General features: G+C 39.2%; 1 protein-coding gene across 3 annotated transcripts in view; it reads right to left on the bottom strand.

The window, feature by feature from the left end:
- COL4A6 (collagen type IV alpha 6 chain) overlaps positions 1-21,538 on the bottom strand; it is a 4,024,271-nt gene that overhangs the window by 1,037,827 nt on the left and 2,964,906 nt on the right. For all 3 annotated transcript variants that reach the window (XM_044057202.1, XM_044057203.1, XM_044057204.1), the window contains one exon: positions 19,149-19,256. In XM_044057202.1, coding sequence (XP_043913137.1) covers positions 19,149-19,256 — 108 coding nt within the window. The remainder of the gene's footprint in view (positions 1-19,148; positions 19,257-21,538) is intronic.

The following is a 21,538-nucleotide window of genomic DNA, read 5'->3' as shown; positions in this document are numbered from 1 at the left end:
TTTTTAAAGACTTATCAATGTTGTCAAAATGTTGGTACACAGTATCTAGAGAAACTATTTCATACAAATCATCATTCTTCAGATTCTCAGTAATTATATCAATATAAGTAGTTTGGTCAATTAATACAGTACCAGTACCTTTATCTGCTTTCATGATTCTCAAATTTACATCATGAGTAAGGTCAAAAAGAGCCTTATTTTCATTTTCTGCTAAACTGAACCATTTGACTTTAGAATTTGACTTGAAAGCCTTTCTGCAACCATCTTCACACACTCTCATAAAAGTGTATAATGTATTGTTCAGAGGGGGATTATAAAAGCTCTTTTTCTTTAGAACAGAAATATCTAAGTAATTTTTAACCAAAGCTGGTGTATGAGAATCTTGAGTATTGTAAGCATCACAAATACTTTCAGAATAAAGAGAGTCTGTATCATTTCCAAAAAGTAGCTTCAAATTAAGTTTTCTAATGTATAATCTTAAGTCCAGTAGAACATTTGAGACATTGGCCCTTTGAGAAGGGATAAAGGTAAAACCTTTGCATAAAACATTAATATGGTCCTTAGATAAAACTTTGCTCGACAAGTTGAAAATAGGAGAAAGAATGGGGTGAGTAGAGCTGTTCGAACAATTGCTGTCTAAAGCAGAATTGGTTGGATAAACACCATTGAACAACCGAGTGTTGCAACACTTAGAAGTGGAAGGAGTCTGGATAGGATAAACATGTGGCTCAGACACATGACAATTTTTCACAGCTGACAAACCAACCTCTCCAAGGATCGAGGGGAGAAGAACTTGATTGTTGATTATTTGTTGCTGCTTCTCGTAATCATATGTTTTGGAGGTATTGTGTAATTCCTGGATCCTCTCCCTCTTCCTCTGGCAATGACTCTTTGAGTCTGAGTTTTTCACAGAGTTATTTCTATAAAAAAGTTACCATTTACAGTTAACCCCTTCCATTAGAAATGAAATCAGGTCTGTTAGACATTCTAAATTTTGACCTATTTTAAATTTTGGTTTTCTTCCTATTGCTAAGACATCTAGTGTAGACCGCACGTTCAGTTTCTCTTTGCCAATTAGTAGAGATATGACTATACTAAGGAACATTTTAAAAGACCACTGGAAAAACATTCTTAGTGATCCAAGTATTGGTCATAGTTTAGGTGATAATCCTTGTTTCTCATTTAAACCCACTACAACTTTAAAAACTTTGTTTGAAAATAATGATTTTCCTTTCTTATTAAACACACCTGCCAACTTATGTGATTTACCTGGCATGTATAAATGTGGCAAATGTGTTTGCTTTAACTTCATACATACTGGAAATTCCTATGTGTTTCCACATTGTAACTTCAAAGTGTCTTTTTCAAGTAATTTTAACTGTAACACCACTATGGTAGTTTACTGTGCCATATGCTCTACCTTTTCTTGCTTCTACATTGGTAAGACTGTGAGGAAACTCAGAGATAGAATAAAAGAGCATAATTTTGCAGTCAGAAACAAAGATCAAACTAACACCTTAGGAAAACATAGTTTACTGTGTTCTAATTTCTCCAAATTCACCTTTTTAATACTTGAACAAGTCCAAGATTTCTTCGGTGATGCTGACTGCAAACTTCAATTACAAGAACTAAAGTGGCAACTACATTTCAATGCTGAGTTTTTTCCAGGTCTCAACAAAAATTTAAACCTTAAATGTGCCTTAAAATGGTTCCAATAACATCACACATTCATCTAGCCACTATCTTGTGAATTATGTGTTATTTTACCATGTTTTTTCAGCATTTAGCTATTAGTTCACACCATTATTTAGCCACCACCTTGTTAGTAATGTTTCCTTAATCATTAGTTAACTTTCTCTAGTACATTATTGGTTATTTATTTTATTATTACACATTACATGAATTTACACTACAGTTTTATAATATTGGATGTATACCTTTCACGCATACATATTTTAGTCTACTCTATCTTGTGTCATTTAATGCTTGTGTCTTTCCTTCATGGATGCAGTATTCTGTTTTTTATTCATAAACGTACTTAACACTATATTTTATAGTTTTTGGAAGCTACTCACTTTGAAGCTATTTAGGTATTATTCAGTTTTTCAGCTATACACTTGTATCTCATTTTATTTTGTGATATTTTATTAACTGAACCACTTGATTTTTTATGGTCATATTCTTATTTAAGGAACTTTTTGGAAGCAATATAAATTTAGTTTTACTTGTACAGCTATATTCACTTCTACACAGCTTTCTATATAGTTTGTAAGTCATTACAGTTTCATGACAGTCTCTTTTACATTGGTTAATTAATGCACATTAATATTCATGATTTACTTATGTGCCTTTATATGTTAGATCCCTTGTAATTTGATTCATCTGAAGAAGCTCCGATACTAATAAAGGGACGAAAGTTCATCACTCCTGTGTGGGATTCATCAGTCTTTTACGTTTATCATTTCCTAGTTTTTTATTTTGTTTATTTACACATGTCTCTCTCTCTCTCTCTATATATATATATATATATATATATATATATATATATAGATAGATAGATTTTTTTTAGTGTGGGTTTGGAAGTGGACTTTTATAATGGGCATCTTCTGAATTGGCAGTTTTGTCATTACTGGTTCATGCACTTGTTTCATTGTTTACTGGAAAAATGTTCAAACAATAAGTTTAAAATGCACTTTGTCTAACAAATGTGCTGTACTATGGAAGGAATATAATTTAATAAAGTCAGGAAGGTGTATCAAAGAACACATGTATGTTTCTTGTTTTGTTTGCAAGGGGCCAATGATTTGAAAACAGCCCAAAGGTAATCTTTATCCACCACTGGTCAGATGCATTTTCTTTGGATGTGGTGTGTGTGTTTCAATGCTGTTTCAATGAATGTGAGTTTCAATGGCAGAGAAATTTTAATGCCGAGTCTATTTTCATTGTGAGACATTATTGCTTTGTTTAGCAGATGTCTTAATGTTTGTGCATTCACTGCGTTGTGCTATAAAATGTAAAAATTAAATCCAAATAATCATTGCATAAGTAAAGCAGTATGCACACATTAGTGTTTATGGTAAACGGGGCAAAATAGGCAGGCAATGGGACACTGGAATGGCTGCAGGGGGACTCTGGTGTAATATTTTGGTTGTCTGTTCTTCAGTTTGTGTTTGAAAGTTGGTATCCCACAATTCCATTGGAGTGGGCGGGGTTACATAATTATGTATGCAAATGTGATGTTAATCAGCGTACATATTTGTACCTATTTTTAATGGGCCTTGTCCAAATTTTTGATGTTTCCAGGTTGAGAGGTATGCTAAGTTTGTTCAAAAGTTTGCTTTCATATTATGAAGCCTGTTTGAAGATCAAAATAACAATGTCCTTCATCACCAGGATAAATTACAAAGTCAGCATTAACAAAGGAAAGACAAACACCCAAGCTCATTTTACAAACAGAACGATTATCTGGACTTACTTCATTGGCTACAGTTTTTAAAGATATGTGTTACTTTGCTAACTGAAAATAAATTAAAAATGTGATTTTCTGTAGCTTATCTGTCAAGTGGTGTCAATCAATTTCAGTCAATCAAGTCAATTGCTTGAGCCTCGTGTAATCAGTCTGTTATGATGGCTATTAAATTAACATATTTTAATTGATCTTATGATGCCTCACTTGTTTTATATTTATGCTAAAATGAAGTTCTTAGTTTCTCTATAGTGAAGTTCTCTCCCTACAGTTTCATTTTACAATAATGTTCAAAGGAACGTTAAGCACCTCCTGGCTCAGTCTACCATGATGAAGTTCCTTTACAGCATTTCTAATATCTGTTACTAGGGGTTAGGGAGGTGCCACAAGGATGGGTGATGGTGTTTCTGCTTCTACCAAAGAAAGACCAAAGGTGATCTGAACAAATATTTTTTTCACATTTACACCATGCTAACTTGACTTTACTGGAACAAGTAGTTCATTTTACTGGGAACACCATGGAAAATAAGGAAGTGTAGTACTTCTGTATCACAGTATGCAAGAGGGATTTAAACCTCAAACCTCCAGTTTCACAGTCTCAAACAAAATGTCTAACTCTATAGTGCTTACAGCAGACCAGCAAGCCTTGCCTCCAGTACAAAAACAGATTATGGAATACATACTAAATACTAAAGGACAGATTAATGGATTTCCTGAAAAGACAAATCATTGAAAGACGAATGGTCAAGGGAACTTCCCACAAAAAGTAAACTTTACTCAATTCCGTGACTGCATAATAGTAACAACAACAACAAAAAAATTTACCCGGTGGACTGATAATGGTATACCTGTACTTTAATAAGGCTTTTGACACACATCTAAAACAAAAGCTGGTGGAGAAATGGAGAATCTGAAGGAAATAGGATTGGAGCCTAAGTTTATGGAATGGGCATAAAACTTCTGACTGACAGCTAAAAAAAAAAAAAAAAAAAAAAAAAGTACGATATAGAAAGTACAGGATATAGGCATAGGCCTGAAGCATTCCACAGGAATCAGTACTTTGGTCTAATATCACACTGGAATTAAAATAAAAATCAAACTTTTTATGGATGATATCAAATACAGATGCATGACTGAGGGACAGAGGGGTAGGACTCCTGTGGAATCAAAGGACTGAGATAATGTACTTGGGTATGAGGACTCCTAGGACAGCTTTTATGCTAGGAAATATGGAGCTGAAATGAACAAGAAGAAGGATATATTTTCAGTAATTACCCCAGAGTTAAACTACATCAAACAGTGTGTGACAGCTACAATTACACACAACAGAATATGAAATACAAACATTTGGGAAGCAGACTATGGAAATCAGATGACAGTTGGAGTGGTGTCCAGTTATGCTGTCCTTCCAGATACAGGATGATTCATTTAATGAAGTCAACACAGGGAAGTCACAAAGATGTTGACTGGGGTGAGGAGTCTGCTGTTTGACAAAATACTATGGAAAATGGAACATACACACACACATGAACACAAATGAGTCATCTATTAAATAAAACATACAAATAAGCTTCTATGTCTAAGATGAAATTTAAGAAAAAGCTAATCCTGTGGACTCAGTATGTTACTAAGGTTAGGTGGAACTGGAGTTCAATAAGGAGAACTTGAGGAGAGTGGACCTTGGTGCCAGCTGCAGGAAGTTCACTTAGTTCAAACTTGTGAAAGTATTTTTTCCTCCAGAAATGGCAATATAGTCTTGGAAACTCACTGTAGCATGCAACATGTTATGCAGCTGGGGACAGGGAAATACAGAAAAAGGATAAATTAAGGCTAACTCATCTCAGTCAGGACTTGGATGATTGTAATTAAAGTGTGGAACAATAACATTGACTGCACACTTGAGTAATCACCAGAAAAACTTCCATACCTTGTAAAGCAATCACTTTTGTAGGAGGACACTGATGTGGGAGACCTGTCCCCCCAGCACTGATCTCTGTATATACTAACTCAGAGGACACACACAAACTAGGAAAAAAGGAAAATATATAAAACCATAGAACTCATCTATTCCCTCTTTTCAAACTCCCCTGGCAAAGAATCAAAACACAAAATCTGCAAGCTCCAATTTGCAATGTATTAGAACATTGACAACAAAAACACAAGGTGTTCAAGTTCAGAGTGTGAGTACGGCAGCTTAGGGTACTCAGTGCAAACTCAGAGTGGCATATTTTGTCTGTTTGTTCATAAAACACTGCATAATGCAATAAAATAGCACAAAAGTCTACAAGCTTGTATATACTGTTGCACTAGATCTACCGACAGAACAGTACCACAGTGGCATCCTTTAGAATGACTTGTATGCATTTTCTATGCCGGTCACTACCATAACCTGATATATTCAGCAGACATGTGCAAGTCTGTTACACTTCATCTACTACATGATGGCAACAGCATGTCCACTTTGATGTCTCTCTGAGACAGTTTGACTCAGTCATGCAAACAAGAAAATGTCTGGGATTACATAAAAGCCTGACATGACAATAGTTGTGAAGCAAACCGAAGTACTAACTATTAAGTGAAACATAAAAGTAAACTTTATGTTTGAGTTGCAACTTAAAAGGAAGCAAATATTATTACTGACTAAGGTAATCTTGTTATAATAATGCAGATGAGTCTTTCAGTTTTATAACAAATGATTTCACTTTCAGGGCAAAGAAGTTGCATGCAATATAAGACAGCAAAATATAAGCAACATGTGCCCAAAGGTACAGATCTTCAAAAAAATATTTGGATTAATAAGGTATCTATTTGGGTTTATGAAATACAGAAATAATATACTGCCAGACTCAGCAGATAGCTTAAAATTATCCCTAAACCTTCGACCTTGAAGTTCTATGCAGTAAATGCTGCTGAGAGTATACCAACTGCTCTACATGCAAGGTAAGTATGCCGAACATCTTTAAGACCTATTTTCAGTGCAAATGTGTAAATGCAGGTACCTTCATGGTGACTTTTTACTGATACAAGACACATACAAGATAGTTATATATATATATATATATATATATATATATATATATATATATATAGATATATAGATATATATTTTAAAGGCAAATAACCAAAATAAAAATATATAATTTCCATGTCACAGAACAAGGTAAGTCTTACTGACCCGCTACTGAAAACAGAATTATTAAAATGTATGCCCTTTTTGTAAATACATAAAAGGAATAATAGCAGGCCTGCAATTCCAGCAAAAAGCAGCATTGTTTTATTAATTTTGTTACTTTCTGTAATCAAATTGCACTCATAAGGCATCAGATCTAGTAAATCCGTCAATATGCCTTTGGTAAACTGGCAGATCTGTGCCTTCTATGAAGTTAAACACTGCTTCTGAATAAAGACACATTTATATTCTGACTAGTTGATTAGTTTTAGATGTTACTAGGGTTTGATCTTTGGTAATTTCAGTATTGACATTGAAAATATGGTTCAGCTATGTGACTGTGTTAAACAAAATCAGTACTGTATTGCTGAGTTTCTGTGTTTTTCTTCCTCTGTTTCTTCTAATTGCCTTTACTGTATAATGAACTTCCAATTAACCAATTAGAACATAAAAATATCAGTTTTTAACTTCCAAGAACACAGTAATCTGCCAATATTTCTGACATATATTTGTGGATTTGCAGGATCTGATGAGTTTTATGTGTGCATTTTTTTATTATTAGATGGAAAAGAAATTAGTAAAACTTAACTTTTCATTGATGGGACTTGAGACCTGTTCTTATTACTTTGAAAGATATATACAAATTTCAACTGTAAGAAATTAAGCAATAGCTTTCTTTGCCAATCTTCAATGCAGGAGAAAATCACAGGAAGGAGAAATTGGTCTAAATCTTCAGCAAACTTTATAACCTAGTTGTTCCACTTTCCACCAGTGTTACTACAAAATTAGCAGAATGAGAAAGACTGGGTATGAAAGAGCTTAATTTACATTTAGTACTTCAGATGCCTACTGAATTAAATATTTCCCTCTGGAGGACTGAGATTCACTTCTTTTCATTTCCAGACACTGACTCTTACATATAACTAAGGAGAAAAACTTCAAATACCAAGGAGGGTGGCAGAAAGACATACTAAAAAGAACAGGGACTTGGTGCACTCAACACACCGCCATTACCATTTGTATCAGCTTTCTCCTCTTCCACTTCGGTGTCAGTGGCATCTTCCAGTAAATTGATCAAGTTGGCCTCTGCCTCTACTTAGGAGATAAATGTTGCAACTTTTCTTATGATTTTGCTCATGAAACTTTGTAAAATGTCCATTCACAATGGACAGCTAGCGGGGAGACAGAGATTGAGCCAGGAGCTAAACACAGACTTCACAACAATGAAGGACTTGCATTATTAATCTCACGGGAGTTACTCTTCCCACAGGTATGGACAATCTTTTAATGAAATAACTCAAATGTATATCTGCTTCAAAAATGAACTCTATGAAAGTTTTAGATAATGCTGCTCAATCCGTAAACACTTTAAACCTGAAGATATTGTGAATTATATGGACGGAGCAGTGGTGCAGTGGTTTGCATTGTCGCCTCACAGCAAGAGGTTCTCCAGTTTGATTCTCAGCTGGGGTGTCTTCTGTGTGGAGTATGCATGCCCTTCCTGCATTTGTGTGGGTTTCCAATGGGTGCTCTGGTTTCCTCCGACGTTACTAAGACATGTCTGGAGCATTTCTCCCCCAGGCCTCTGCTGAAAATTGTCTCGTTCCAAGTTGGACTTTCCAGGTAAACAAATGTTAAATAAATAAATAAATAAAAACAATAATGACAAAGATGAGAGTGATGCAACTGAACACAATGGATTATCACAGGAAGAACTTCTTCTGACCTTACCAGTTTACTCTGTAGAAATTAATATTTCTAACACCATTTTAAGTGAAAAGACATTCTGATTTTTTGAGAAGCTGTATGTTATAGGTGAGAAACTGTCTACTTATGTTAGTAAATTATCTATCCAATTTAATTTAACAGAGGATGAAAGGCAGTTGTTGAATGAATTAAAAGGAAAATATGACTAAGTTGCTAAACCTGTGGATACAGGAATAATAATCAGAGCATTCTCTGTAAAATTATGCTTCAATTCATCTACTCTACTTTTAGATATAATTAATTACAGGTAGCTGGCTACTGACTTAGGTCCTAATATGGAGGGTAAACTGAGGAACAGTTTGCAATAGGGGATGGAGTTACATTTATTTACAGACAGACAGGGGATATGGATAAACTGACAGCTACGTATTCTAGAATCACTATCTCTTATGCCCTAATGAAAAGTAAAAAATCTAGTACAATCTATCGGGAAGGCCTATTGTGTCTGAAATTATCTCTGTCACAAATAAGGCTGGTAACTATTTTCAGCATTGCCTCAAAGAATATATTCAGGAGTTACTCTCATATTTACAAACCAAACTGATTTCAGTAGTTTGTGGCACATTAATAGTTTATAGTCAAGGATGCAGAGGCCCTATACACATCTATCTCATGACACTAGTTTTTGCAGCAACTGCTTCCTATTTGCTTGACACATCTTTTACCATATAGTTTCTTAACCTGTAACAACTAAACAATAATCCACGATTGGGTGTGAATATAGCAGGATTTACTCACAGCTGGTGTTTGATTAGGAGGGCAAAGCCCAAGTGACCAAACAAAGTCAATCATAAGTAAATCCTGATACACCCACACCTAGGACTGGATTATTGCTATTACACAATAATTAGAAGTTATGTACCTACCATAACGTTCCATGTTAGTTGTCTTCTCTCGCCTTTTTTTTTGCTGGATGGGTTCGGAGCCGATCCTCGGCTCTGAAAGCTCGAGTCACTTTTACCAGCTCGAGGCAGCCCCATATCCCATGATGCAAGGCGGTAATTACCCAGATCTTGTTTGGTATCTAGAGGAAAACTGCCTATAAAAACTTTCCACTAAGGAAAGAGAAACAACTAACCTAAAAAGGCTGTAAGGGAAACCAGGTAATCAAGGACAAGAACTATCTGGTGTCCAAGGAAGAAGAATCTTCCAGAGAAAAGCGGAGATCAAGGTCTGTCCAGGCTAGGGGGACAGGAGGAGGGAGAAGACAACTAACATGGAGCGTTATGGTAGGTACATAACTTCTAAATGTTAAGTTGTCAATCTCGCCTTCTGCTGGATGGGACCGCGTCCCTAGCACCTCTATCCTGGGTGGCTCAATGGAACAGACTCTTGAGAACAGTGGAACCAAAGCTTGCCCTGTCCCTGTAGGCCAAATCCAATTTGTAATGAGAAACGAAGGTATGAGGAGTGGCCCAAGTGGCTGCTGCACAAATAGTATCTAAGGGTAGTCTAGCCTGAAAAGCTGTAGAAGTGGCTAGACCTCTTGTGGAATGAGCTTTAGGTTTTGAGTTCAGCTGTCTGCCCCTAAGCTGATAAATGTCAGAAATGGTGAAAGATAGCCATCTGGATAAGGTCACTTTAGAAACAGGGAGACCTTTTTTATTTTCAGCATAAGACAGGAAGAGCTGATCGGACTTTCTAAATTGCCTTGTTCTGTCCAAGTAATATCTAAGTTGGCGATGAACATCTAGGTAATGCAATTTTTGTTCCGCCCTGTTAGAATAATTTGGAAAAAATACAGGGAGATCGATGGATTGGTTTAAATTTGTCTTAGAAGCAACCTTGGGCAAAAAGGATGGATTGGTTCTAAAGGATACTCTGTCTTTGTGGAAGACCAAATAAGGCGGACAAACACAGAGGGCATGAAGTTCAGACACTCTTCTAGCCGAGGTAATAGTGACTAGAAAGAGTGTCTTCCAAGAAAGAAACTTTAATGAACATGAAGCAGCCGGTTCGAAAGGGGGAAGTATCAAGGATGTCAGCACGAGATTTAAGTCCCACTGTGGTGGAGGATCTCTACAGGGGGTTTAAGAAGGAACACTCCTTTGAGAAAGGCTTTACAAAGTTTGTGGGACATAAAGTTGTGGTCTGCAAACCCGACATGGAAGTTCGAGATTGCAGCCAACTGAACTTTGACTGTGGAAGACGAAGAACCTGAGTGAAAAATTTCCACAAGGAAATCCAAGACCGACTGAATAGGGGCAGTAAAGGGGTCTATGTTCTTAGATCTTGCCCAAAAAGAGAAGCGTTTCCACTTGCTAGCATAAATCCTCCTGGTAGAGGACTTAAGAGAAGCTACTATGATATCTCTAACGGGGTTAGAGATCATAGGAAGCCTGGCTAAGGAAGGAAGTGGAGCAACCAAGCTGTGAGGTTGAGGGAAGGAACGGACCGGTGCAGTTGACCCGACTGGTGGGTCAGAAGATCTGGAACTGGGTCCAGATGCCAAGGCTGCACCAAAAGATGGCGATGAAGGAATGGGAACCAAATTTGTCGAGGCCAATAAGGGGCAATGAGAATCATTTTGGCTCTCAAGACGGTAGCTTTCTGGAGTACTTGTGGTATCAAAGGAAAGGGAGGAAAAGCATAAAAAAGTCCCCGGGGCCAATCTTGGGTAAGAGCGTCTCTGGGGATGGGAAGAGAGAGAAGAAGTCTGGGCATTTGCTGTTTTGGGGTGTAGCAAAAAGATCGCAGCATGGGCGGCCCCACTTCTGAAAAATCTCCTCCACAATGGATTGTTTGCGAGACCACTCGTGAGGCATGAGAATAGCTCTGCTCAATCTGTCTGCTATTATGTTGGTTTTCCCGGGGATATGCATTGCTACCAGAAACCGATGAGAGGAGATTGCCCATTGCCAAAGTCTGAGAGCTTCTCGACACAAGGGATAGGACTTGGTTCCGCCCTGCTTGTTGATGTACCACACAACGGACATGTTGTCCGTGTGAACTGCAATAGTCCCTAAAGGAAGAAAGTCGTTGAGGGCTTGCAACGTTAAAAGCACTGCTCTCATCTCTAGGACATTTATGTGCAAGTGGTATTCGAACGGTTGCCACGCCATGAACCATCCTGCCCTGATAATGCCCCCACCCGATCAGGGAGGCATCCGGTGACCGTGGCTACGGGCCGGGGAACAAATGGTCTGCCCTGATGAACTAGAGGAGAGGAAATGCACCAGGATAGATGGTACTTGCAGGTTTGTGTCACCAGAATCTTGTGACGCATGGGAAGCTGCTGGAAGGACCATTGGGTGAATAACATCCATTGTAGGAGACGCATGTAAAGCATGGGCCAGAGGAAGAAGTGTTATGGCAGCTGCCATGAGGCCTAACACTTTCAGGACCAACTTGGTGCCCTTGGCTTTTTTGCTGGCTAGGATGATCCGTACGTGGTTTTGGATATCTAGGATTCTCTGACTTGTTAGGTTTGCTGACATCCGAGTAGTGTCTAGATTTGCGCCTATAAAGGTAATAGATTGGCAGAGCGACAAGGAAGACTTTTTGAAGTTGACTGAAATTCCTAAGTAACCGCAGAGACGTAGAGTGTAATCTCTGGCTTGGAGAAGTTGATGCCTGGTGGTGGCTGAGAGGAGCCAGTCGTCGAGATACGGAAACACCTGGAATCCTTGATGTCTCAGGTGAGCCATGACCACTGCCATGCATTTGGTGAACACTCTGGGGGCTGTAGTGAGGCCAAAGGGCAGGGCTCTGAATTGAAAATGACTGGTCCCCAGCCGAACGCGGAGAAAACTTCTGGAGCGTCTGTGAATCTTTATATGATAGTACGCATCCTGAAGGTCTATGGAGCACATCCAGTTGTCTTTGCCCAGAAAGGGCAAAATCGATTGAAGTGTGACCATCCGAAATTTTGTCTTTTTGACAGACTTGTTGAGCCTGCTGAGGTCTAATATTGGTCTCCAGTCCCCTGTCTTTTTGGGGACCAAAAAGAACCTTGAGTAGATTCCGGACTCTAAATGATCTTTTGGTACTGGCTGGATGGCTCTTTTCTTTAGAAGCTTTGACACCTCTAATTTTGCAATTTCCCTTAGACCGGGTGGTACGTCTGGAAGGGAACCTCTCTGAGGGAAGGGGCTTTCCTGGAAAGGAATCTTGTAACCCTCGGATATGATCGACTGTACCCATTTGTCTTGACAGAGGGAAAGCCAGGCTTCTGGGTACAGCGACAATCTTCCCCCGACTGCCTCCAAGGGTGGGCAGTCGGGCAACACCTCAGGGATGCTGGAAGGGCTTGTCAGAGAGAGGCTCTCTGGAGCCCTGGTTCTGGACCCCTCTGCCCCTAGGGCTGCGTGTTATTACCCCTCTGCCTCTGGGGTAAACTGACCACGCAGGCAGCTTGTGATTTCGAACCACATTTTCCCTCCCTTCTGACCTTTGGGGTAAGGTCTAGAAGGAGTGGAAAATGAAATGGACTCCTACGAAAGAGTCTTGCCGTCCTGCTCACCTGGTCAAAGTGTCCTTCACCTGAGGGCCAAACAACGTTGTCCCATCAAAGGGAGAGTTTGTGAAGGGACGCCTTACAGGGGTCTGCAAAATTACAGAGCCGCATCCAGGACTGACGTCTGAGGGCCACTCCTGTGCCTGCAGCTCTACTCGCCCCATCGGCTGCATAAGAAATGAGCCGCATGGAGGAGTTGGTTATGGAATTTAGGATTCCCAGCTGAGAGGTGATCTTTTCTTGAGCCCCTGCTGCTGACGGATCCTGTACTACTTCACCTAGTTCTTTGACGATGTCTCTCTGAAGTCTGGTGAAGTGACACAAATAATTCAGCGAAAGCATAGCAAAGGTCGCTGAGGAAAACATCCGCTTGTCATACCTGTCCATGGTCGTAGACTCCTTGTTAGGAGGATGGACTGGCATGGAAGGATCTGCAAGTTCCTTCTTGGTGGTGGCCGCCACCACCATGGCATCAACTGGGACACCCTTAGTAAGAAACTGCTTTTCAGCGGGGGCCGTGATAAACTTTGAAGGTCTCCTGGGGACTAGTTCCACCGAATCATGAGATGCCCACGCCTACTTCCATAAGGGGTCGAAGGCGGAGACACCCAGGAGGTGGAGGGTCGAGATCCAAAAGCCTCCAGGTATACCGATTCATCCTCGGAGGGATTAATGGAGGGCCAGTTCCCCCTCTGTTTCAGGAGTTCAAGGATGTCTGAAAAGGAGACATCCTCAGAGGGAGATCTTGGGGACCTCCAACTCATCTAAATCGGTATCTGATGTTGTAGACTCAGGGAGTCTAAATGCTTCCTCTTGCAGTTCCTCTTACGGGGTTCACCTGAAGGATCAGGAGAAACCTCGAAGAGGAAGTCCTTCCCAATGGGGAAACCTGGGGCGATGGATCTCTGGGTCCGGGAGCAAGAGAGTGGGAAGAGGCATCTACAGGCACCGACCGTGGGGAGGAGCTAAAGGAACCGACTGCTGGCTAAGCTCTGGGGCTAGCACACTCCTCATCACCTCGAGGCTCCCTCCTGGGAGGGCCGAGATCCCGCTCAAAAAGAAAAGGGATCCCGGTCCCACCGAAAGGGAAGGCTCGAAGCAGATGTCGGGCCGCAGTTCACCAAGGCCGCTGCCGAGAGGGAGAACGGGTCGGACAAGGGTCCGATGCCACTCGCCCCTCAGAACCGACCAGGAAGCCCGGGCCCCTCCTCCAAGGAAGGTCTCAAGGAGGAGATAGGAGTCGAGGCACGCCGGAGCCGAAGGTGTGGTAGCTCTCCGGCAGCAACAGTCACGGTACCAATAATCTCCGGCCGAACTCTGTAGGAGAGTCAAGGAGGAATCTCAGGGGGGTGTAGAATAGCTGACGTCTGATGAGACGGGCTATGGAGCATCTGGGCTAGTGCCTGTGACTTTAATAGCCTACTTACCACTCTCTCTAAGTCGTGGTCTGAGCGCCTGGAAGACCTCGATGATCGGCTCCGATGGCTCCGCTCCGAAAGCAAGGGAGAGGCTGGAGCCGAGTGTATAGATTCCAAAGAAGGAGATCTAGACCTCTTCTTGGACGGAGCCATCGGAGTCGAAGAACGTTCGGCTCCAGGCAGAGCCGACAACTTGTTGGCTCTACGAGGAGACAAAGATATCTCGGCTCCGGCTGCTTCGATGCTAGGGTGTCGGCTCCAGACACAGGTGCGGCACGGCACAGAAGCTTCCAACAAGGAAGGATCGGCTCCGGATGGAGCCGATGTCAACTCCGGCGGAGTCGGAACCAAGACCACCGACTTGGACACCAAAGCCTGGGTCTTGGGAGGCTTAGAGGGCTTCCCGAAGCTGACCTTAGCCGGGGAGCTCTCTGGTTTAAGAAGACCCCTGAGGATCAACTTATTTCTATGTTCCTGCATGGCTCTCTGGCTGAAAGAATGACATATAGCACAGGAGTCCTGCAGGTGTAGGGGTCCCAGGCAATAAATACAAGAAGTGTGACCATCTGTCAGAGACATCTTCTGACAGCACGAGTCACACTTCTTGAAACCTGAGACCCTAGTATCTTTGGACATGTCTCGGTCCTAAAACACTCACACACACCAATCAGTCCAAACAAAGACACTAACAACTAAAATATTATTAATAACTAACAAAATTAGTTATTATATTACATTGACACAACACACACACACCTGAGGGAAATCCTGACAAGAACTGTGAGGGTGGGAAAGGCCTAAGGCCCGAAAAACTGAAACTAAGAGAACTAAGGGAAAATGGGTATGGGGCTAAGTGAATAAAGTACACTGAAGGATATGAAGACTAAAGGACTAAAATTTAGGGTTTTGAGACACCTAAAACCTGACAAATAGCACGAAAAATATCACTTACCAGGAGCTGGTAAAAAGGATGACCTCATTAGCGAAGCAGCAAACGAGATCTGGGTAATTACCGCCTTGCATCATGGGATATGGGGCTGCCTCGAGCTGGTAAAAGTGACTCTCGAGCTTAGCAAGTGCCGAGTCAGAGCCGAGGATCAGCTCCGAACCCATCCAGCAAGAATGAAGGTGAGATTGACAACTTAACATCATTGTTTAAGAAAAAAATTGCTTACCTTTCTTAAATGATATCTTTATATAATGGCATCGTAGTGTTCCACTGTACATTTCCTCACTTACTTATGTACTGCACATGTGTATGAGACCTATGTTCCCACGCTTGCACAATACATCAGTATAGTGCAGGAGAAGCAATTGAGAAGACAGAATCTCCATTACAGTTTTTTCAAATTTTTAACTGCCAAAATTTTCTGAGGACAGTGCAGAAATACAAGGAAAATCAGATGCACTTATGATTGTTAGGTTTTGCAGAATGTAGATGATTTTTCTTGTATTTTGCTCTGTCCCTCAGTACATATTGATAGAACATCTGGCCACTCAATGGTAATTCAGTGGCTGGACTTTTATCTATATGTATATGCTCAATTTACAACTGCATGCTTGTTGGGCTGTCTAATCAGTGTGCTTGGTTTTGAATGGTAATTAGCAGTCATTGTATAATTATATTTATAACATAGCTACATTGAGTTGAATTCACATTTCTTCCTACAAGTACTACTACTGCCTTACTCTCCTTTACCAACACCATCAACCACAACCGCAACAAAAATTATCTAACATCTTCAGTTTTCATTGACTTATCTAAAGCTTTTGACATGGTTAATCATAAACTCCTCCTGCACATACTAAAATCCCTCTCACTTGATACCCCTTCTTTAACATGGTTTACATCCTACCTAGATAACCGTCAGCAGGCAGTGCTTTGGAAAAATTCAATATCTAATCTCCTTCCTACCTCTTTAGGAGTACCCCAAGGCTCTATCCTAGGCCCCCTCTTATTTTCAATCTTTATCAACGACCTCCAATCAGCTATCCCTAACACCACCTGCATACAATATACAGATGATACTACTATTATCTGCACTGCCACTTCTCAAACTGAACTTCAGTCCCTTACCCAAAAAGCCTTTTCTACAATTGAAAAATGGTTCTCTGATCATTGCCTTCTCCTCAACCCCAAGAAAACCAAACTGTTACTGTTCTCACCTTCCCATAAATGTACACCACTTAATTTCTCTCTCACATCAACTGATTGCACTCTCATTTCTCCTGACTCAACTACAAAATTACTAGGAATAATAATTGACAATAATCTAAGCTTTGACTCACAGATCAACAACACAATAAAAGTAGTTAACAAAAAATTGGTTCCCTTTACAGAATCAAACCCTTCCTTACACATGAAACAAGAACCATCTTAGCTAGATCTCACCTTATCTCAACTCTTCTATATGCCTCCCCCATCTATACTAATCTCTCCAAAAGCAATCTTAAGAAACTTGCTACATCTTACTACAATATTGCTAGATTTGCTACAGGATCCCAGTTTCGTACTCACCATTGCCTGAACCTAAGACAACTAGTCTGGCTAGAATTTCCTAACAAATTAATACTTCAACAGCTCTTAATAGCTCACAAAGTCCTTTACCAACCAAGTAAAATACCAATACTCTCTAACCTTGTAACACCTTAAAATAACATGAAACAGCTACGCTCCTCTAACAAACTACTGGTTCATACCCCCAAACTTAATAACTCAGCTGGGGATTGCCTCTTTTCCAACTCTGTTGGAAAAAGGTGGAACAAACTACCCTCTGATATCACATCCTTGTCTACACTCTCACTTTTTAAAAGACAACTGATTATACATCTCAAGAGTCAATGGCTTTGCCCCTGTACCAACCCAGATTAACCTTCCCCTTACTTTGTCTCTTTTCTCACCCTTTACCCTTACAACTTTCCTTTACATTATATCTATGTAAAGAAATTTATCTCTTATGCACAGTATGACCACTAAAAAAAAAAAAAAAAAAAAAAAAGATTTTTATTATTATTTCTTTGTTTTAGACTTTTAGACTTTTGTATTTCTATCTGTTTGCTCCTATCATAGTTGTACATAATAACTAACCTTGTTTGTTAATTCTAATCATGTATTGCTTATTGCTGTATAACCATGTAAGATTCCATTGGAGCTTTTCTCCCCGGGCCTCTACTGAAAATGGACATATATCCAGTTAGACTAGCCCGGTCAACAAATGTAAAATAAAATAAATAAATAAATAAGTAAAACTAAATGTGATGGTGGCTGCATTTGCCCCATATGCATCAATTTATGCATGGGTGTGGTAGAATCAACATTTACATATATAATTTCTTATGAAATAAAGTAACATTTTACCTCCTCTACATCGATGACCTTCTTTTTATTTCAGAGAGAACAAAATTAATTTGCACAGTATGTTTAAGACTTACAAACATAATTTTTGAGGCTCAAGTATGCAGGTGAGTCAAAAACTGTTAGGTATTTAGAGTTAATATTGACAGTTCAGGATAAGAATGTTTACTATGTGATAGACTGTTGCCATTACATAGATCGGGTTATCAATGGTTTATGGAAATTTTAGCCTTCTCTAATCCGCAATGAGTCTCCGAGAAGACTTTTCCCACTTAGGTTCAAGATTGTATAGAGAAATAAGGGTGCATTATTTGTCTCTTTAATCAGTGTTTAAAAGATTTAGGGACACAAAATGCAGATTCTTAATATCCTAGAAGTTCTTAATGTTCCCCTTATACAACTAAATATAAGTTTTATTGAGGATCCTATCTGTGGTGCACTCCCTCCTGTGTTGTTGCTCCCCCCCAAGGTACTGCACTATTCAGACTCTGTAGAAGCTACATCTTAGGGTAATGGAGCACATAACAGATATCAAGCAAAAGATTCCTACTAGTCCAGTTGTTGGCCCCTTCATTTACTACAATTCTTAAGAGGGCCTCCATTTGTAATATTGTTTCATGCATTTAGCTTCTTATGTGTACAAAAAAGAAGTGGCTACAAAATGAGAAGGCATAAGTTATCTTTAATTAGGACTCCCCTCTTCCCTGGGGTGCTAAGTCAAAACTGGTGGGGAAATATTTCTTAACAAATTAAATAAAGGCACGTTTGGTGTTATCAAGGTTTGGATCAAGGGTAAACTGACTATTAATAGTGAAAATTACAGTTTAACAGCGTGACTGCATTATGAACACATTTATAAAGATTTTTTGATTTTGACTTTATTTGACTCTACTAACACTTCTTAGCTTAACAATGTAATTAGGTTCACTTTAATCAGTTACTCAGATTATAAGCATTTTAATACAGTGACAATGTTTATCTTTCAAGAAAGATTTAGTTTTCCAAAGAACCAGAAGTACATTTTTGCATTTGGTGAGTTTTCTTTGTTAAACTTTGATTATTGCAAGGAAAAGACATTAATAAATCAAATCTGTATTTCGCTGGATTTGGTGACACATTATTATTCCTTTATTCCTTCTGTGGACTTGTAAAACCTGGGCTTACTTTGTTACATGGTAGAAATGATTTATGCTCCTGTTTAACATTATTAACTCCCAATTCACCACTTCATGAAGAAATTATCTATTTTCCTAATCTAACAAAATTGGGAAAAAAGTAGATTTTTCTGAGTCAGTATCAATGAATTATGATTTGTCCAAACTGGAGCTGAAAAACAAATGAATACTAATGAGCTGATAAAATAATGGCTCATTCTAACTGCTTATGAACATGTATTTAAAACATGTGCTGCAATAAAATGCTTAACCAGTGGCAGCCTTAAAATGCCTTTAGCCTTAATTGTTATTATGTAAATTTTATTTGTGTTTATTTTTTATGGAAAATTGCCTTTGCCTTACCTTTTGGTCCTAGCAACCCGTGTGTTCCTGGAGATCCACGTTCACCTTTCTCTCCATCAAAACCAGCTTGCCCCGGAAAACCAGCACTGCCTTTGTATCCTTTAGGGCCTAAAAAGGGCAAAATAAAGTATTGAACTGTCACTGGACATCCTATGATCCTTCATTTCTTTCACTGACACAAGTAAATCACCACAGAAGCCAAAACATTTAGATTTTTTTATTCTGAAAACTAAATATAACAGAAAGTACAGTTGTTTAGTTAACTTACTAAAACAGACATTTGAATAGATCACTGCTGCAGTGACCATTACACATAAGACATTTCTTGCCAAGGATAGCAAGGGACAGTTTAAAAAAGCTTCAGACACCTTCTTTGAATGACATACATCTGCCCTTGGCACAAGTGGATGTGCTAAGACTGATATAGTAATACACCAAAACACATGACATTTCTTCCTCCAAAAAGCAAAGGTACAAATCTAGAGCTAACAAGTAAAATCTTGTCAGGAAAAGAAACAGGAGAAGCACATACCACCCTATCCAGGAAAGAGACTAATCAGGGGGACGTATAGAAGGTAGTAGTGTTGCAATAATGATTTATTTTAAAATCTACTATTATGGTAAGTTAACTATAAAAGTGTATTATGTTCTTCACTTAGATCACTGTTACGGTAGCCATTAAATATGGAATGACTGCCAAAACTCAGGAAGGATGACAGGAAGGCTCAGAGCCCAGAATTTCCTGAAGAATAGTTCATCCAAGCTTACTCTGGCTCCAGAAACAGAAGTGATCTTGCAATGTTTTGTAAATGTGTGAATTGAGGACCGACTACCTGCTTCTTAAACAGGAGTAGAGAGTCCACCCCTTTCCAGAAAGTGTCAGATATAGCAACCACTCTAGTAGAATAAGTCTTAACATTTTGAGGAAGATTTTTTGCCATGGTTAGAATAATAGAACTGAATGGAGTGTGAAAGCCATCTACATACAGGTTGTTTACATACTGGCTGCCCCTTTTTCTTCCTATCATAGGATACAAAAAGTTGATTAGGTTTTCTAAAATCTTTACTTTTGTCTCACTGATATGCCAGTTGTCTCTGAACCACCAGACAATAATGAAGTCTTTCTCCTTTGTTTTATAGACTCATAGATATATACGATATTCCAAGGCCTTTGAACATCCTGACTGTATACGCCTTATCAGTGTACTCCCTCAAGTTGAACCTCCTTTCTCCAAGAGGGCCATAATAGTCGATCCCAGAATAAATTTGTGAAAAGCAATCCTATCATCAAGGTTCTGTGACTCAACCTGTTCTTGTGAAAAATCAAAAAAGGACTGAGTAGATAGAAGGGTCTGTAATTCAGATGCCAATCTATCAAAAGCCAAATCTACTAGCAAGTCATTCTTCCAAGTTAAAATATTTAGACAAGAAATGGCCTCTGGCTCAAAAGAAGTTTAAGTTAACATTTGCAAAACAAAAAATCTTGTCCCAAGTAGTATCCAGCTTTTTTTGGCAGACTGATATGGAAGAATCTCTTTAAAACTGTTTAACTTAACAAAGAAAAAAAAGGTGGGGGGTAAAGGCAAACAGGCTAAAATGGCTAAATGTACTTTAACTGAAGTGTATGCTAGGCCAGAACTGGACAATTTACACAGGTACTGGAGAACTGGGGGTGTCCCCTCTTTAGATGGGTCCAAAGAAATTATTTTCCATTTAAATCAGTAATATTTTCTTGTAGCAGGTTTCTTGACTCCTTCAGTACCAGTTGGACATCCTCAGAAAAAGTGTGCCTAAAAGGGATCAAAAGCATATGATCTATACAAGTATACAGACATTTTGAATACTGGGATGACTCAGAGATGTTCTGTCCCATGTGAGCAAGTCCACTAGTGAAGATGGTTTTAGAAATCACCCTTGGCCAGCTGCAAGAGAAAACAGAACCAGTCTTGTCTAGGCCAAAAGGGAGTCACCAATTACATATTTTTTGTTAAATCTTTCCTAATATTTTGAAGGACCTTGGCAATGGGAGGGGGGCAGGCATACAGAAGCAGCAGCATCCAGAGAACTGAAAAGGCATCTGTCTTCCAAGTCTCTTTTCAAGATGTGGAGGTTGAAGGACTGGTAAGAGTTTTTATTTTATTTTTTTATTTATATTTGTTTATCAGGGTAGTGCACTGATTTCAATGGACCATATGAAGGCACAGCCAGGGTGACAAGGATCACATACAAAATGAACAAAACATATTTACAGATACAAGGCCAAGCTCAAAAGATATATATATTATATATATAGATATATATTCGGAATCACTTCATAATCTTGAAATACTGAAACATCAAATTTCAGTTTCTCAAAACTATGAAACCGAATCCACAAAACACCGAAACTA

This window comes from Protopterus annectens, chromosome 15.part0 (assembly GCF_019279795.1).
Source record: "Protopterus annectens isolate FY-2018-M chromosome 15.part0, PAN1.0, whole genome shotgun sequence".
Taxonomy (NCBI): Eukaryota; Metazoa; Chordata; order Ceratodontiformes; family Protopteridae; genus Protopterus; species Protopterus annectens.
Note: the sequence above shows the minus strand (reverse complement) of the source record. Positions and strands in the feature narration are given on the sequence as shown.